The 16,467-nt window shown below is 41.8% G+C and overlaps 1 protein-coding gene across 1 annotated transcript in view; it reads right to left on the reverse strand.

Annotated features, from left to right (window-relative positions):
• Positions 1–16,467, reverse strand: part of NCF1 (neutrophil cytosolic factor 1) — a 70,648-nt gene that overhangs the window by 24,384 nt on the left and 29,797 nt on the right. Inside the window, exons 5-7 of the mRNA XM_078679419.1 lie at positions 15,762–15,820; positions 10,172–10,294; positions 5,070–5,177 (exon numbers count right to left, since the gene is read on the reverse strand). Of these exons, the coding sequence (XP_078535545.1) occupies positions 5,070–5,177; positions 10,172–10,294; positions 15,762–15,820 (290 nt within the window). The remainder of the gene's footprint in view (positions 1–5,069; positions 5,178–10,171; positions 10,295–15,761; positions 15,821–16,467) is intronic.

Raw genomic sequence — 16,467 nt, forward strand, 5'->3', positions numbered from 1 at the left:
GAATTTGAAGTGTATGATTCGGAGGTTACAGTTTGCCGTTAGGCAACCAGTCAGTGTGCAGCAAAATTTCCAAGCATCCAGGGAAAGAGCATCCCCCAGAGCCATGTTCCATTTGTTGTATGAGGGATTGTCTAGGGGGTCCCGCTTCCTTAGGGAAGCATTATATAATTTAGTTATCAAACTCTTACGTGAGTTGTTTGCTAACACCGCCTACAGTGCCAGAAGCGTTCGCGGCTCCGTTGGATATAGCGCACGGACAGCCTGCCGCCCACGTACGTTAAGTGAAACCCAGCATCAGGTCATGTCCCCGCCCTGCCGGTACGTCTGAGAGTGGGCGGAACTAGCTCAGCCGATAGCGGTCGCCCATTTTAACCAGCCCCGCGTTTTTCAGTGTGTGTAGTGCAGCCCGCTCCTGTGTCACAGAGATGTCTGGATGTGCCGCAATCGGTAGCACTGGGACATAGAGGTACCCCAACTGTGCCTTTTCTGCAAGTGTCTTCAATGCCCATGCCGTGCAGAGAATTGGATTAATTTCAGCCATTGGTCCGCCATGGCCACTCAGCAAGGCGGCCGCCACCCGCGGTACTGGCAGTATCGAATCTGCCTCAACTGCTATATGCGGCTGGAGGGAATACCAAAAGTGCACAAACTGCGCTTGAGCACATAAATAGAGTCTCATGTCAAGGGCTTCAAAGCCATCTCTCTTGAACGGCTGCGCCAGTACCTCCCAACGACAACGGGGTTTCTTACCTCCCCACACAAAGGAGAGCAGAGCTGATTGCAGCATATTAAATAGGGCCATGTTCAGTCGAATCGGGATATTGATTAACAGATAGATAAGCTTTGGCAGAATCGTCATTTTGACGACTGCTATTTGATCTGCTAAGGAAAGCGGCAGTTTAGCCCATCTTGCTGCCTGGTCTGTGATTTTGGTGATGACATGGACGCAGTTCGTGTAGATAACCACCTCAGGGTCCCTGCGTAGCTATATGCCCAGGTAACAAAACAGGGTTAGTGGACCACACAAGGGGAAAGTCCAATTCCACCTCACGCGTGCCGGCCGTCAGTGGGAACACCGTCGACTTTGTCCAGTTAATGCCCAGGCCCGAATACCGTTCAAACTTCATGTATTCGCGGAGCAGTTCTGATAAATAAATAGCCGGTTCGCAGACATACAGTAGCATATCATCCACGTACAACAAAACCACCAACAGACGTTGGTGTAATTGCAATGCTGCTTGAGCATGCCTCTGGCGCACTTTACATGCTAAAGGTTCTAGCGCAAATGCAAAAAGTATGGGTGACAGGGGGCAACCTTACCGCGTACCTCTGTTTCGTCAGTATCGGAAAGGCTTTAGACACCCAGCCATTCACGCAAACTCGAGCCATCGGCTTAAAATAGAGCAGATGAATCCATTTAATTGAATTGGTAACTTGACCTCTAAAATTTCAGTCCTTGAACAAACACCTGTTGGTCTGGAATTGGAATTCCAAGTAACAAAGTTTACCGCACCCAGTAATTACAGTGTGCTATAAACACACCCCCCCACATTTTTTCACAAAGCAATTATGGCCAGGCAGAACTGCCTAAATTTGATAAGGGTGGGAGGTGGGGAGGAGTAATACTAGGATACGTTGATCTTTACAATATTGGGACCAAATAAGAAGACTTGGAAGTGAACCAATACATTTTTCACATGATTTTTCTGCCCATCTATGAGCATGCAACCGCAGGATGCAAAACCATGGTTAATGCTTCAAATTGCATATTTACTAACTATTCAATTCAATTCAATAAAGCTTTATTCGAGGTATATACTCATAAAAGCACAAACATGCATTTAAAATACATATTAATTAAAATCAATATTTCATACATGTAAATACTTTTAAAACAGTTGTGCAAGCTTTGACAATAAAAAGGTTAATTAAACTTTAAAACAAATATCAGGTTACATTAACAGATATAGCCCTCCGCCTGATGGACCATGCCCACCCCAAATACTTTGCTGTTCCCAAAACAATAGGCATGTCAGTGGATGTACAGATGATTCTTAGCCCCTCAACACCACTAGATGCCCCAAGGTTTCGACAAACTGGGGACAACCATACTCTCCTAGGAATAGCATAGGCCTCACACAAAAATAAAAAGTGGCCTATGCTTTCATTGGTTGCACCACACACCGGGCAGCATGAGGTATTCGAGCTCCGCCATCTACCCGTCAGGGATCTCAGGGGAAGGGAACCAGACCTTAACTGGAAAAATAACTTCCTGTCCATTGGGACAGTAATACTGTCCCAATACGGTTCTAATACAGGACTCATTTTAATTTCCAGAAATCTCCCTCCCATTGTGTCAAATTTTGTACTTCTCCAGAGTCTACCATCTGTGTATTCCCAATACCGGGTCTTAATGATGTTTTTACTTGGAAATACTTCCCCAGATGGGTTATCCCAGAGATTAGGGAGGCCAAGCTCACCCAAAACAACCCTAAGATTCATCAACCATGGTATTTTGTGGAAGGTGTCAGCTTTAATTAAGGCTAGAAACCCGTCGGCATAATGCTGAATCTCAGGGGTGGTCCAGAGGCGTCTCCAGTAAAGAATAGGCCGTAGTTGAGCTAACTATATCCTCCTTGTATCCTACTTGAAGGTCAAAAAGCTCACTGACTGCAGTCTTCTTCTTTTCCCAATAAGGATTTGTTATTTGTATATTGAATGAAATGTACTTTTACGTTTATTTTATTTGAGCCCCATATTTCCATTTTGGAGTCACTTACATTTGATATAAAAGCTTCTCACGTGTTCTTTATCTCATTTATTGATTTAAAATTTGCCAACTTGATGTGAAAGGCCACTTAAAGGGCTGCAAAATATAGTTAATGGTGAGTGTTTCCATGCAGGGAGGGTGGTGTGCATCCATCTTATCCTGCGGTCCAGTATTAGGTCTCTACAAGTAAGAGTCATCCTGAGTCTGGATAGTAGGACCATACTCCTCCTTAGGGTGATCCTGGCTCTGGAACCGAAGACCTTCCTGGACAGGGTGTTCGGTGCCAATAATCTGGGAAATGGCCTGGGTCCAAGGTCCATGTCTGTACAGAGGAGAGTGCCCTGGACTCTTAAAAGCTTCCTACCATGGCTCCTGTTTATGAATTGGGATTGGTTAAGCACACTGCATTCAGGCCCAAGGTGAACCCTAAGACTCTGCAAACAATGAGTAGAACATTAAATGTGATACTTTGCTCCATTTGGAGCCTGAGGATCTCTTGATGGGCTAGTGAGATGTGGTCTGATGGCCTCAGATGAAGGCAGAGCGTGGCCATTATGTGTCTCGTTAGACTCTGTTTCAATAGACAAGACATGACAGCACTTGAGTTATTGTGAAATCAATCCTGTCTCTAGGAGCTGATTGACTCTTCGGAGTTCCATGACATGAGCTGGTGATGCTAGTCACCACTCTTTGGAACTACTGCTTCAAACAGAGATCCAGGTGGTGTGATTTGTTTTAGTTTCCTTACTGGTGAATGGGTTGCTTCTGTTTCAAGTGGTAAATCGACTGGTGAGGTGGACACATCAGTGGTCCACTTTGTTAGAATATCGGGCTTCAGCCCTTTCAGACACATGAAGATCGTATTTATCCACAAGATTTTCCTTACTTACCCAGAAACAAGTGTGTGTGTCTGGGAGTGCCAATCTCAGCTGATAACGGGTATGAAAAAGAATACTGCCAGTGCAAATCAATCCAATAAGGAGCAATTATATGGAGTTTAACTGTTGGGTCATATAGATAACTTATGTCAACTCACCACATGCCTCAATACTCGCACCACAGCCTTCTGAGATCTATCATTGCATCATGGTGCTGTCCAGCCATCTTGTACTAGGGCAAGAGATGTAGGTGGATTCATACCCTGGCATGATCAGGGAATAGCTTTAGACTGAGCCAATTTGCTGTTTTGTCACTTTTTGAATGTGAGAGTTTGAACTAATAATATGTTTCTTCAACCTAGTGTATGTGTGGGCAAGCCACTAGCTGCCCAACAATGTCTTTGGTCTTGGACTTACGCCCTCTACGTTGTCACCATATGCGCTGCTAACTGTCCCGAAAGGGAGCATTTACAGATAAAATACTTCAATTTACAGCGCTAGTAATAACAGATCCTATAATGCATTATACATATTTCTGAAATATATAATCCATGACACAAAGAGGTGGCTACCTTCTCTAATAAGTTCGCAGGAAGGATGACATTAGTCCTTGGTCGACAGCAGGGTCGGCAAAATAAATTTAGCGAAATTAAGCTACACGAATTGTTCAAATTCACTATTCAGGCGAACCTGAGAAATGGAGGGATTTTGTGAATCTGGCAGTTCTTCGATTCTCCCTGGTAAACGTATTGCCAGACTGCCCATGAACGGTGCAGCTCATGTGGTTCCCACTGGTCTTCATTTTGCTGGTAAGAATCACTTCCACCGTCCCTAGTGGACAACAGCCTAGGCCTTGGCGTCATGATCGAACTGGTTGAAGATATCATACCAGGGGCCCAAACCTCTACTTGAGGCCTGTTTTGAGGCTCTGGCATATCATGGCCTTCTAGCACAGTGAGGAAAGAGATGGTTTGTAAATGAGGGTTAAATCTGAAATGTTCCAACACACATATATTGTATATACGGGATCAAAGGAGAAGTTTGTTAAAACCAATCTTATTGAAATATAGTATTATTTCTCACCTGCAAATTAGGAGCTTTTTATTTACCATGCAGTTTTAGACGTGGCATGGTGAGTTTGGAGGCAGTGGGCAAAATACAATAGGATACAAAAACTGTAATTGAACAACTCGAGCTGGAGATGGGATTAGTAAGGTGCTTCAAGACATGGTCAGCGGGAAGCAGGGTGGGAGGGTCACCTGAAAGTCGATAAAGTGTACAATACATGAAGCACAGTGCTGGCTACCTACTGAAGTTTAGGCAAAGTCTGAATGATTATGATAATGATCGGGTAACCCCTTATGTCAATTTTCTAATAAAAAGTTTTGATCCTAAAAGAATCCTCATTTATTGATCTTTACCTTCATAGTTAGGCTCGCCTTCTTCCGATTCATCGGCACCGTCCAGAGGTTCTAGGTAGGCAGCTGGCACCCACCCACGCCTGTTCTTTTTTTGACAGAACCACCATCCTGTTCCAAAAAAAGAAATGTTACTCAGATTGAAAAGTTCGTACAATATGAATGTTACCAACCTTTGTAATAGGCGAAAAGATGATGTGGTATAATTTCAGTTGTCATCTTGCCGGTTGAACACATTGAAAAAAGGTCTCAGTGTGACGTGGCTACAATGGCCTTAGACCCATCAGGTGTACAACAAAATCATTGGCACTTGGGACGGGGAGGGTTAACCAACCTGAAAGGTGCTGAGGTGATACGACTCAATCAGGTTGTATTGGTGGTGGACTTACGGTGAAGGGGGGAGAAATACTAGCGGTAAGTAGGACTTAGCAGAAAGGGAGAGATATGAGTGAGGCCAAAGGAGGAATACTGGGTAGGTAGAAGAGAACAAACATATTTTGGGAAATAGGATACATTGGTTGACTGAATAAAGTATTTGGGAAGTGTGAAAAGAACAATGAGAGAAAATAGTGGAAAATTAGAATTAACAGAGAGATCCAACAAAAGGGGGGTACAATATTGAACACTAGCGAGAACTGTGTAGCAAACATCTGGGCAGCTGGGAGAGGAAACATGAGAGAAATCGGGACACAACTTTGGGGTTGAGGGTTTGACAGGAAACTGATTGCATGCAGAGAAAAAACAAGTGGTAAGTTGGAAGAATACTCCTGCGCACACAGGAAACCCTGAAACAATGCAGGCTAAAACTTGGTAGAGTTGATAAGAAAAAAAGGCAGGAATTGAGCCGCACTGAATTGCAAAGTATTATCCTTATACATGGAGGATTCTAATGTTTCACCTCAGCATAGCCACTTTTACACTGAGGGGAACATAAAAGTGCTGCTTCTGTTGTATTTTATATTATTCAATGGTAAGTCAAATTGAGCCATCTAAATTTAGTAGCCAATGATTGATTTTTTCTGGTTTCCATCTAAGTTAGTATAATTTTTTTAAGTCACTACGTTTCTATACTGATTCCCTGTAGGATCTTCAAACATGTAAAGAAAAAGTCACGCATGCCATATGGTCTCTGTTCTTCGTTATATGAAACCAGATTAAGAAAGGCCAGACCACATAGTTACACTGACACCTAAATTCTGCATCCTGAGGCACTGGAGGAAACCCTGTACGAAGAATAGTTGACTGATGTGGCGAATAATTGACTGTGAACCTATTATATACAGAACCAATGATCAGCTGCCTTTTATTCCCGGACCCCAGAATTAGACCACCGCTACATCCCATCTTGACTCATGGCAGATCAGAGTGGCACACTGTGTCATCCGATTGACCTCTATACAATAAAGCGCAGGGTCCTTTGGCAGCCACAGCCGGTCCCCACATAGGGTTGCTCCCCAGTTGGATGGATAGTACAGTAAGTGATCTTGCTCAGGTGCATGGGGTTTATTGGGCGGCAATTTATTGGGATGGCTGAGAGGAGCCGTGGGTTGACACGCCTATAGATGTGCTTTTGGGGCCAATATCTGAATTGTTATTGGGGTTCCCCACCCCTGAATTTCAGTATATGTTTTCCGGAATGGGGTGCGAAGTCCTGCGTTCTGCGTTAACCCCTTACAGTGCTTTGGTGCCTTGCTGTGATGATACAGTTATACTCGTATAAAGAGGGTTATTGGTGTGGATTGTACCACACTTAAGGTTCATCTTGTCAAACCATTCTGTGCAACTGTCTGTCTTTAAAAAACAATAAGGATTTACTGCAAAAAGAGCATCAAGGAATACATTAGCAAAACATATTTTGCTCCTATACAGATTCTAGATTCATCTCATAAATATAGCAGAAATGTTCTATTGGAATATTTACTTGAATATTCTCTTTTTTTATGTATTGTTTTTATTTACCTGTAAGGTACAACCTGCACGCAGCATCAATAATTCTTATAGATAATCACATATGTCACTGTATTTCCATGTTCCTGTTTCCTTCACTGGTTGCCTTTAGAAACCTATATTTGCTTTAAAGGTACTGTAACATTTATAAGGGTGTTTTATTAAAAAGCCAGCCGCTATTCCCATTGGATGGAAACGAGGGGGACTAGACTTAATCCAGTCCTTTGAAGTACTTTACAAACTGTCTGAGCATAGATAGCTGTTTTTTTAAGTAAAACACAGTATAAGTGCTCCTCCAGGTTCCTTGTCCAAAGAGGAGTGCACAGTGACTGCATATGTCTTCTAGGCAGGTCAGCAACGTAGTGCCAAGTGCACAGCAAATATTGTCTGTCACCCAGAATGGCGCAATAAAAACCACGATCATGCCCCTATGAGTTACAGTCACTATACTGTACATTTGCATACTTAATTTAGACATGGAACCTTATGTACCCAGGGTTACCATACATCCAAAACTTTGAAATATAATCAGGAGGTCACTACAAATCTGCTTAATGTGCTGCTTAGAAGTTGATATGTACTGAGACCTCTTAACATCCTTTTCCCTAATAAACAAAATGATCAATAAACAAACCCTAGAGATGTTCTATCTATATACGTTTTAATAATTTGCTGATATTTCGAAATATAAAATAAGAGGCTATTATAATCTACTCAATGTCTCACCTAAAATATGATATGACAACCAATTTTGAAGGTCACCGAATCTGTAATAATACATTTAGTAAGAGCCAACAAAAAGAAAAATTCGTCACCATCCAATTTGGAATTCATTGATTTGGGCGTTATAGATAATAAAAAAGTATTCAACCATTATTCAGATCCAAGTAGCGAATATGTTAGATAAACATTGATCAATTTAAATATAACTTGTTAGATATCTCCTTGTTTACATTTAGAAAGGAGAAAACACACCCAGATTGTGCGTGATTTCCACCAATACCGCCTTCTGTATACATCAAAGTAACCAATAGCGTGGTCGTATTGTGCGCGATTTTCACCAATACCGCCGTGTGTATACATTGAAGTAACCAATAGTGTGGGCGCGCCAAACAAACATCCAATCATGTGTGAGCTTACAAAACTCCGCTGGCCCTAACCTTAAAACTCCTCAAACTTCGCGCCTAAGAGCCGAGAAAAAAACAAATAAAGAACAGGTGCAAGTAGTCTCAGACAATCAGGTGACTACGTGAACTCTAATATAAACGCCTACCAACGAGCAGTCGATCACCATTATTTGCCGCGCTCAGCATCCGACGAGACGTACCGCCCGCCACCGGACATAGGGAGCCCTGCTAATCGTTACCAGGTAAGACTCTGACACAAAAAAACCTCGAAAAATTCAGCATTAGGAAGCAGGACTAGTAAACTATACTATCCGCCATTTAATCATACCCTCCCTCTTATTGCAGGCAGGGAGATCTTTTAATCACTTGAACTCAGCACCATAGAGGATCAAGAAACCTTTTTCTGAAACCGGTAAAGAGAAGCACCTACATTTTAAGTAAGACCTGTGGTCATATTAGAAGAGACCGTACTTATATAAAATAATTAAGAGATAGCGGTTCGTTGAATATATGTTTGATATGTTTCCTCTAAAGGGCTCATGACGGTATCACAAAGGAAAGAATAGACCGAGAAACCACAAGTCAAATCGACCATTCTTAGAGAAACGAATAGAATACAATGGGTAAGAGTAACATAGCCACCATGAGTAATGCAGAACCCCAACCGTCCTATGTATCGTAAATGTCTTTGAACTTTTGAATCAAGAGAAGCATAAACAAATAGATATTAAACATCCCTTTACCTCTCTCCTCCCCGCCAGAACAAAGATCCTAAATCTAGATCATCAAGGACAATCCTTACCAAGCACCTACCTACGCTAAAGGGTTCCGGTTGGCGGGCGTAGATTCTTATAAACCTATACAATCAGGTAACAACAGTGACAACTGGTACTATTGATTAAAGAAATGGACAGCTATCCCTGTACACTAATAAGTACTTATGTTACTGTACCTATTTTTATCCTTAGTCGTATCATAACCGACATCGAAAGGATTCCAAAAAGAAAGAATCTGAATATCTATTTTTAAAACAACTATCTTCTGCTAACCTTCTGCTAATATTACCATTTAGTAAGTATCAGATCAATGCTAAAAGACGAATGGCTTTTGTTGTGCCAGATTGAAATATTATAACTTTATTTATAAAGACTCTTGGCCCAGAATATGCCAATGTTACCTCTTTATCCAAGTCCCCTAATCTCTTGTGGCAATTACAGTATATATCGTACATCAAAGCATGGCCAAATAATTGGAACTGGGAAACTCTTTTGATAAATTAACAGACACCTGCCCATTATTGGTACCTATTTTTGACATCATTCCCAAAGAAAAATTCGATTCTCCCTTCGCATTGAAATAAATAAATCCAATTCTCATAAGGAAATGACAATAAAATATGATAAGATAAATGCAATTCTTAATGTCACTTCTATTTATCTACAGCTGCTGCCTAAATTGTTTCTTTAATTTCATTTTTGTTAAATAAAATGCATAACAGTTAGTTACATGTTTTATGAGTAAGAATCGATATAACTGTATATATCTTCACCTTTAGATATTGTGTGGCTGCTCCAGGAAGAAGGCGCTGGCCGCCGAAACGCGCGTAGAGATCGAACTTTCATGCCACCCATCTAATATAATTTTTAATGTTCATAAAGTGTTAATTTGTGTTTTTCAATTGTACCTTATGGAACTTTTTTATTGTTATTTTAATGTGATATAATGAACCCTCATTTTTACTTGTGTTAATTAACTAATAAAAACATGTTTTTTAAGCAGCTGTAGTCCATCGCTACATATCTTTCGATTTTGTGGAGATTTATTGTGTTCAATTGCCTAGGCTGTTACTTCTCAAATAGCAATAAAAACCACTGGCACTTCACATTGAACCCTACAGTAATGTCAAATGTAATGTGACTGCTTGATAGGAACCCTACTGGAAAACATTGTGCCCATCTAGAGGGACTGCATTGTACTGCATCCTGCTTAACAGTAAAAATGTTTCAGAGTTAAGAACAAACCAGTCCTTACCATTTTCGCTTTTCTCCACCACATCTACTATGTCACTTATGCTGAGGGACAGTTCGGTTTTGGAGTTAGTCTCGTAGTCGGCGATAGCCCGGTAGGTCTGTAAGATGATGGGTCCAGTGATATCTGGTGTAAACAAAGAAAATTATGTTGCTATGAAAACATTTACTGCTTTTTCTTTGTGGCTGTACACAGTAGCAGTCTTTTTCTAATTAGGATATATCTAATTTTCTAATGGAGGCTGTAGGAAGCTGACTCGTTGTATGGTATACCAAAAAGAAGTATACAGTGAAAAGAGTCCAGGTATTTCCATACTAGAAAACAGGGGCTTGTTCTACCCATCCCATGCTCTTTTAGAAGGAAGTGTGGTCGAGCTGCCTTAGGCTTATTAGAGAGGAGTGTTAGACATCTGCTAATACACACAAAAGTAATTAAATTATAAACACGACTCAATAAGGAGATCCACACCAATTTATAAAAATAACACGCATCTTCATATTACTCTAGCCACCAAGATCATCAAAATCAGGTAAGCAATTTTTAGAATAGCAGGGTTTGAAGAAAACAGTTTTTTGATAAATGCTGCATACAGTCACTTAACAACGACTTATGACACCCTCCCCCGGGACTTAAGGTGAGTATGGGGCAACGTCCAAGGCCAATGGGCATCTTACCACCGGGGTCACAATACCCCCGGGGGTATATTCTGGGGAAAGTGGGCATAACACTTCCCAGAGATCCTAAATAGCCATCACCAAGATGGTCACTTCTGAAAAGTCACATCCACTTCAGATAGCCCAGTTTAGGGGTTGTACTCGTCTGAGGGTAGACACACTCGTCTTGCGTAACTAATTTTCCCGCCTGTCTAGATGCCAAAGGGTTCTGGACAAAAGGGGGTTGGTTTCCTTTCCTATTAGATAAGCCAGATTCGCATAGGAAGAGGTGTGGGGCAACGGCCAGGGCGGCTGACGCCGGAACACAGGAGCTCAAGGTTCGATTCCCGGCGCCGGTGGCAGGTTAGTCCAGCACCATGCAACTCTGGGCAATAGCTCGCTTAATGTCCCCGACGGCCCTCAGCGCCGGGACACCTCGCCGAAGGTAGCTGCGCACTCTACAAATGCTTGCTATTATTATTAGTGCTTGCACAAAAAAAATTGATTTTGTGCGATGCTATGTGTTGCAAAACATCACAAAGGCAGGCAAGCAAGCAATGTCTCTGTGTCCTCGACACTCTCCAGTTCAAATAACTATTTGCAAACAAGTGTCTATGGGGAGAACATCTAATCACATAATACGTTTAGTATCTTGGAAATTACAATTGCAGTTAAATAACACAATTTTGATTTTGCCTACCTTTGCTCTTACTTTCATTTGGTGCTACAACTTCATGCAAAGTGAAGTCCTGCAACTTAATAGGTCTGGCTCTGCGATAACTCTACAGTGGGTTTGTGGTGATCCCACCCATACAGAATGTCCACTTTGCACACATTAACAAGGGTTGCGCGATATCTTCAGAGCAAAAACTCTTGTGCCTTCAAAGGTTGACTGACGCTCCTGCGGCTTTGCCTGGCCCAAAATAATTCTAAATATTGCTGCAGATTTCAAGCCCGAGTTTTCCCTTTACTAATCATTACTTTCAAGGGTGTTCTTCTGATCGGTTGAATTGCCAAATGAAAATCTAGGACTGGAAACATGGTTGCCTGCTGACCTTGAGGTATTGGCAACTTCACAATGTTGGCTATAAACAGTTAACTAAGACTGACGCAGTCACATGCTTGATCATCCAGACACAGTGAGATGGGAACACAATGACAGAACCCCTACTCTACTCAACCAAGTCCCCGGTGGTTGGACATGCAACGGTGGAAAATCAGAAAAGCAGCACCTCAACAGTGGCACATGCCCTGGGGCCAAACATACAGCTCTACAGACAGGCGACAACAAGCACATTTTGGCCACAGGATGTGGACATGTCATGTGGTCTATTCCCTGGAAGCAAGGACTAGGGCTGACCATGGCACCCAAGAGATGGGAAGTGGTGGGGACTGGGTTGATGCTGTCATTTTTATGGTGCAACTCCATGCCAACTGCGGTAGGCCGTGCGGAGCATTGGTGCAGTCCATGCTCACCTGTGAGGGCAAGGGCATTGTCAACCACCCGCTATACCAGCTTAAGAGGGTGGGGGTGCTACTGAGGCAGATTAATTTGTTTTATGGCTCTTCTTAGCATCTATCTTTTGCTCACAGATCATCCCAAGTCACAAGTTAAAACTAATAAACTCCACAAAAATAAACTATTATAACACAGGTATGGGGGGGGGCAAAAGAAAACCTTAAAGCAGCCTAAAACGGGGACATCGAGAAAGACAAACTATTAAAATGACAAAAAAAGAAAGTTAGATGCAGGAATATATAGGAGGAATATGGCGTAGAAAAAAGAAAAGCAAAGATCAAAGAAGTAATAGAGAAAAAAATGAAACTAACGAGGTAAAGCAGAAAAAATGTATGAAACAACAAAGATGAAATGTGAGATGAAAGAAGGGGTGAGTGGAGGAAAGAAGAGAAAAAAGAATTAACCGATGGAAAGAATACAAAAAGAAAAGATGCAAAGAATGTCTGAAAGAAAGCCAGGAGATAAATAAGATTAAAAAGCTAGAAAGCAGGATAGAAAGCTAGAAAAAAAAGACTGATGGAATGAGAGTAGACTAGACAGAAGGAGAGAACGAATGGAATGCACATAAAAGAAAATAAGATGGTGGAAAGAAGCATACACATAAAGAAAGAAGAGGAACATGATAAATACTAGAAATAGGTGAATACAGGTATATGTGTAGTTTTTGGGCAAATTCCTTGAATATCATGCTATAATATTCATCATTTTGCATCATTTTCTATCAAGTTTCCCGAGGACTACAATTCACATGCACTTTATAGGAAGGATTGGAATTGCTCACTTTACTAATGCACTTACATGGGTGAAAATGGGGCGTATTTTGTTTTTCTAGCTACTCCCTTGTGTGAGGACATTTCTTGATTCACAGATATTTTCATCTTGATTGTGGAGATCAATTATGCCATGATGGCCAAATTGAGTTTAATTATGGGTGCATTCGCTGCTGACGTCAGTGAATTTCCTTGTGCAATTTGTGACTAATTGTACAAGTTTACTGCACAATCAAAAGCTTTCTTGAAGCACTAATATGAATCCATCTTCAGTGAGGCACTCTTGCTCCTATAATGCATAGTTCTCGTCTCGCTCCTATAATGCATAGTACTCGTCTTGCTCCTAGAATGCAGTTCTCGTCAATCTTTACCATTTTCCAGAAGAAAAAAATGCCTGATTCTGTTGCTTTTCTCGTTAATATATCTCATTGTCTTAAAAATTAAAAACATAATTTTGTTGCATGTCTCAGTAAAACATGAGGGTAACAAAGCCACCAGTTTGCTTCAGTCATGTTTATGCATTTCTTTCTTATGAGGTACCTGCTCAGAAACCTTGTGTGCCTCAACTCCTACGAAGAAAGATGGAAGTAACTACGAAGAGCATTTCACATTGCTATTGGGTAAGACAGCATTTCACAGCGGCTGCAAGCTTCTGCCAATAGTTTCCCATCAGCACAGGACATGTTGCCCAACCATATTGCACCACATACCGGCCCACGAGGAATCAGAGACCAAATGCCAGCAGCAGGAGCGTTGAGGGTTGTGACAATAGCCTTACTTCCCCCTTCCCTTGGTTTCTGTCCTTCCTGCCACATGGGGGCACTATGATGTGCTTCTACAAACGAAGCTGTACGTGATCTTTCGGGCGTGTGTGTTAAACGTTTTTCCTACTCTGTCTCTGAGTGGAAATGTGGTGATACATGAGGGCCAGTCTTCTTTGACGGAAAGCCACTGTAGCCTGGCGTGGCAAAAAAGGGACCTACTAAGCCATGTTTCATCCTGCCCATCCGACTGGAGATCAGTCGTTTCAGACCGCTGATTATCAAGACAGTGACCCTTTTAGATATATAATCAACAATATATCAGAACAATCTTAAAAAACTCATTAACACCGGCGCGGTGGGTGACAAACGTGCCGCCACCCCTCAAGGATGCATCCTTCCTTTGTCCTATTTTTGTATCCATGCTCCATGTAAGCATCTGGTTATTAGTGCGCATTCTACAGCCCAGTGACCCGGACACACCCTTCGCGGTGACACTGCTCACCTGGCCAAATCTTTTTCCTTGCTTTGGCGCTACCTCTATCGTGCCTTGCGGAGACCAAATTTTGGCCCAATTAGTATGGCACTTGAGAGGGTGCTCGCTTACCTTCAGCAATGTACAGTTTCAACCGATCTGCCATCGAGCAGCTTTTCAGCTCATTAAAGTAAACGAGTTTATTTTGTTTACTCCCTTATGAACATGTTTCCCAGGGTCTCATTTCCACTTTTTTCTTAGACATCACGGGACAGATTTATGAGAGGCTTGCGTCGCATTTGCACCATGCATAGTGGCACATGCGTGATGCATGCCTCTAAGTCAGATTTATAGTCACTAAAAGCTACTTTGCATGGCTTTGAATGACTTCTCAAATCTGGAGTGAGGCAACTCAGTGCAAATCACTAAGTTGCCTCACTGTGCAAAGGAGGCATTCCATGGGTGTTCCCAACCAACTTCCATGGTTTTTGACACATTCCCAGAATTAAGAGGACTTGTAAACCTGGGAATCCGCCAAAAAGATACACCTTCCCAGGAAAGGCATAACAAGGAGAAATAGCTTTATTTATCCTCTCTTTTTCCTTGATTCTGTGTGCTGCATTCTGCACCAATAAAAGCTTTGAAGGGCAAGAGAGCATATCCATAAATCAGAAGATTTGGAATGCTTCTTTTCAGGTCGCCTAAAAAAATGCACACAGCAATTGACAGGTCAAAACATTGGAGGGCTGCTCACCAAATGTCCTAGGGCAAATTTGGTCCCAACTACCCCGACTGTGGGAATTCAATTATAAGTCAAACCGATCCCTTGTACTTCAGCCCGCTTCAGACCCGGTCAGCTATAGAGATCTTGTCATTTTCAGGTCACACACTTGTTTATATCCACCCCAGGAATGCCTTCATGAGGAATTGTAAGGATCTGGAAGTTCGTCAACTGTCTATGCGAACAAATTGCTTATTTGACTGTTGCTGCAAGGTGTTGAATGCCCACTTCACTCATACTCCTTTGTCATTAGCTCACCTATCGGCATAACACATTTGCAAAGAAGCGGCCCACTCTCCCCACAGAGTTAAGTCGAGGCAGCGTGGTTAATAGTGCTATCAAGTTCTATAAAACGTTAGTTTTGTGTGTTCAATCCAGCACCTTTAATGAGCACCACATTCCCAACAGCCAATGGGGGCAGTGCAGATCTCCTCAATAATATGAGATACAGACAGACCCTTAGATACAGCACACAGCTGGCTCTTATTTCTATTTCACAAGCGCCTTTCCAGCCACATCTTGAATGCACCTTAGGACGACAACTATACAAAACACTGCTGCAACTGCCACTAGCAAATGTTGAGAGTATTTAAAAGCACCTGCTTCATTCTTGGGGGCAAAGTGCAGAACTTACCTGCTGCATTTTTGGTGGAGTTGTCCTTTGGCAACAAAAATGTTTCAGGTTTTCTAATTCTATAATAAAGAAAGAACAATACTAGTTAGTAAATATTACATTCCTTTCTACACTTGTATATATGAGTGCTAGATCAATACTTTATGGGAGAAGTAGCGGTGACCTTCTCAGGTTTTACTTGTCAACTTGCTTTGGTCACGCAATAAAGTATGCAAATCATTGGGAATGGCCGAATTACTCATAGAATACCAACTGTGTGAAATGGAGGGTTATTGGCATTCAATCCATAGTGGAAAATATGTATTTACTCTTGGATTTAGTGTCTATTATTATTTTTTTTGTATTGTATATACACCTGTAGCGCTCCGGTGCAGACAATCTGATGTAAAGTTTAGTAAGAGACACCTGTTCATAATTGTTTTTGAATTTTTTATATCTGTATTTTGATTTTCTGTTAACTTTTTTCTGTGAGACAGTCCCTGACTTTCTCCTGATCCAGACTAAGTCAGGCATGGCCAATAGAATTATCAGCTTAGCCACATTGGTCGGTAAATACACTGTAATCTCATAAAGTTCAGAAGCACAGAAGAGAGAGGACCCTTCACACCAAGTCATTGTTGCAGAGGCATGTCTCAAATGTTTAGTGATTCCCTGCAAAGTACTGTGTGAGACCACGTGATCCCAGACACCTGTGACCTAACATATG

This window comes from Lissotriton helveticus, chromosome 3_1 (genome assembly GCF_964261635.1).
Source record: "Lissotriton helveticus chromosome 3_1, aLisHel1.1, whole genome shotgun sequence".
Lineage (NCBI taxonomy): Eukaryota > Metazoa > Chordata > Amphibia > Caudata > Salamandridae > Lissotriton > Lissotriton helveticus.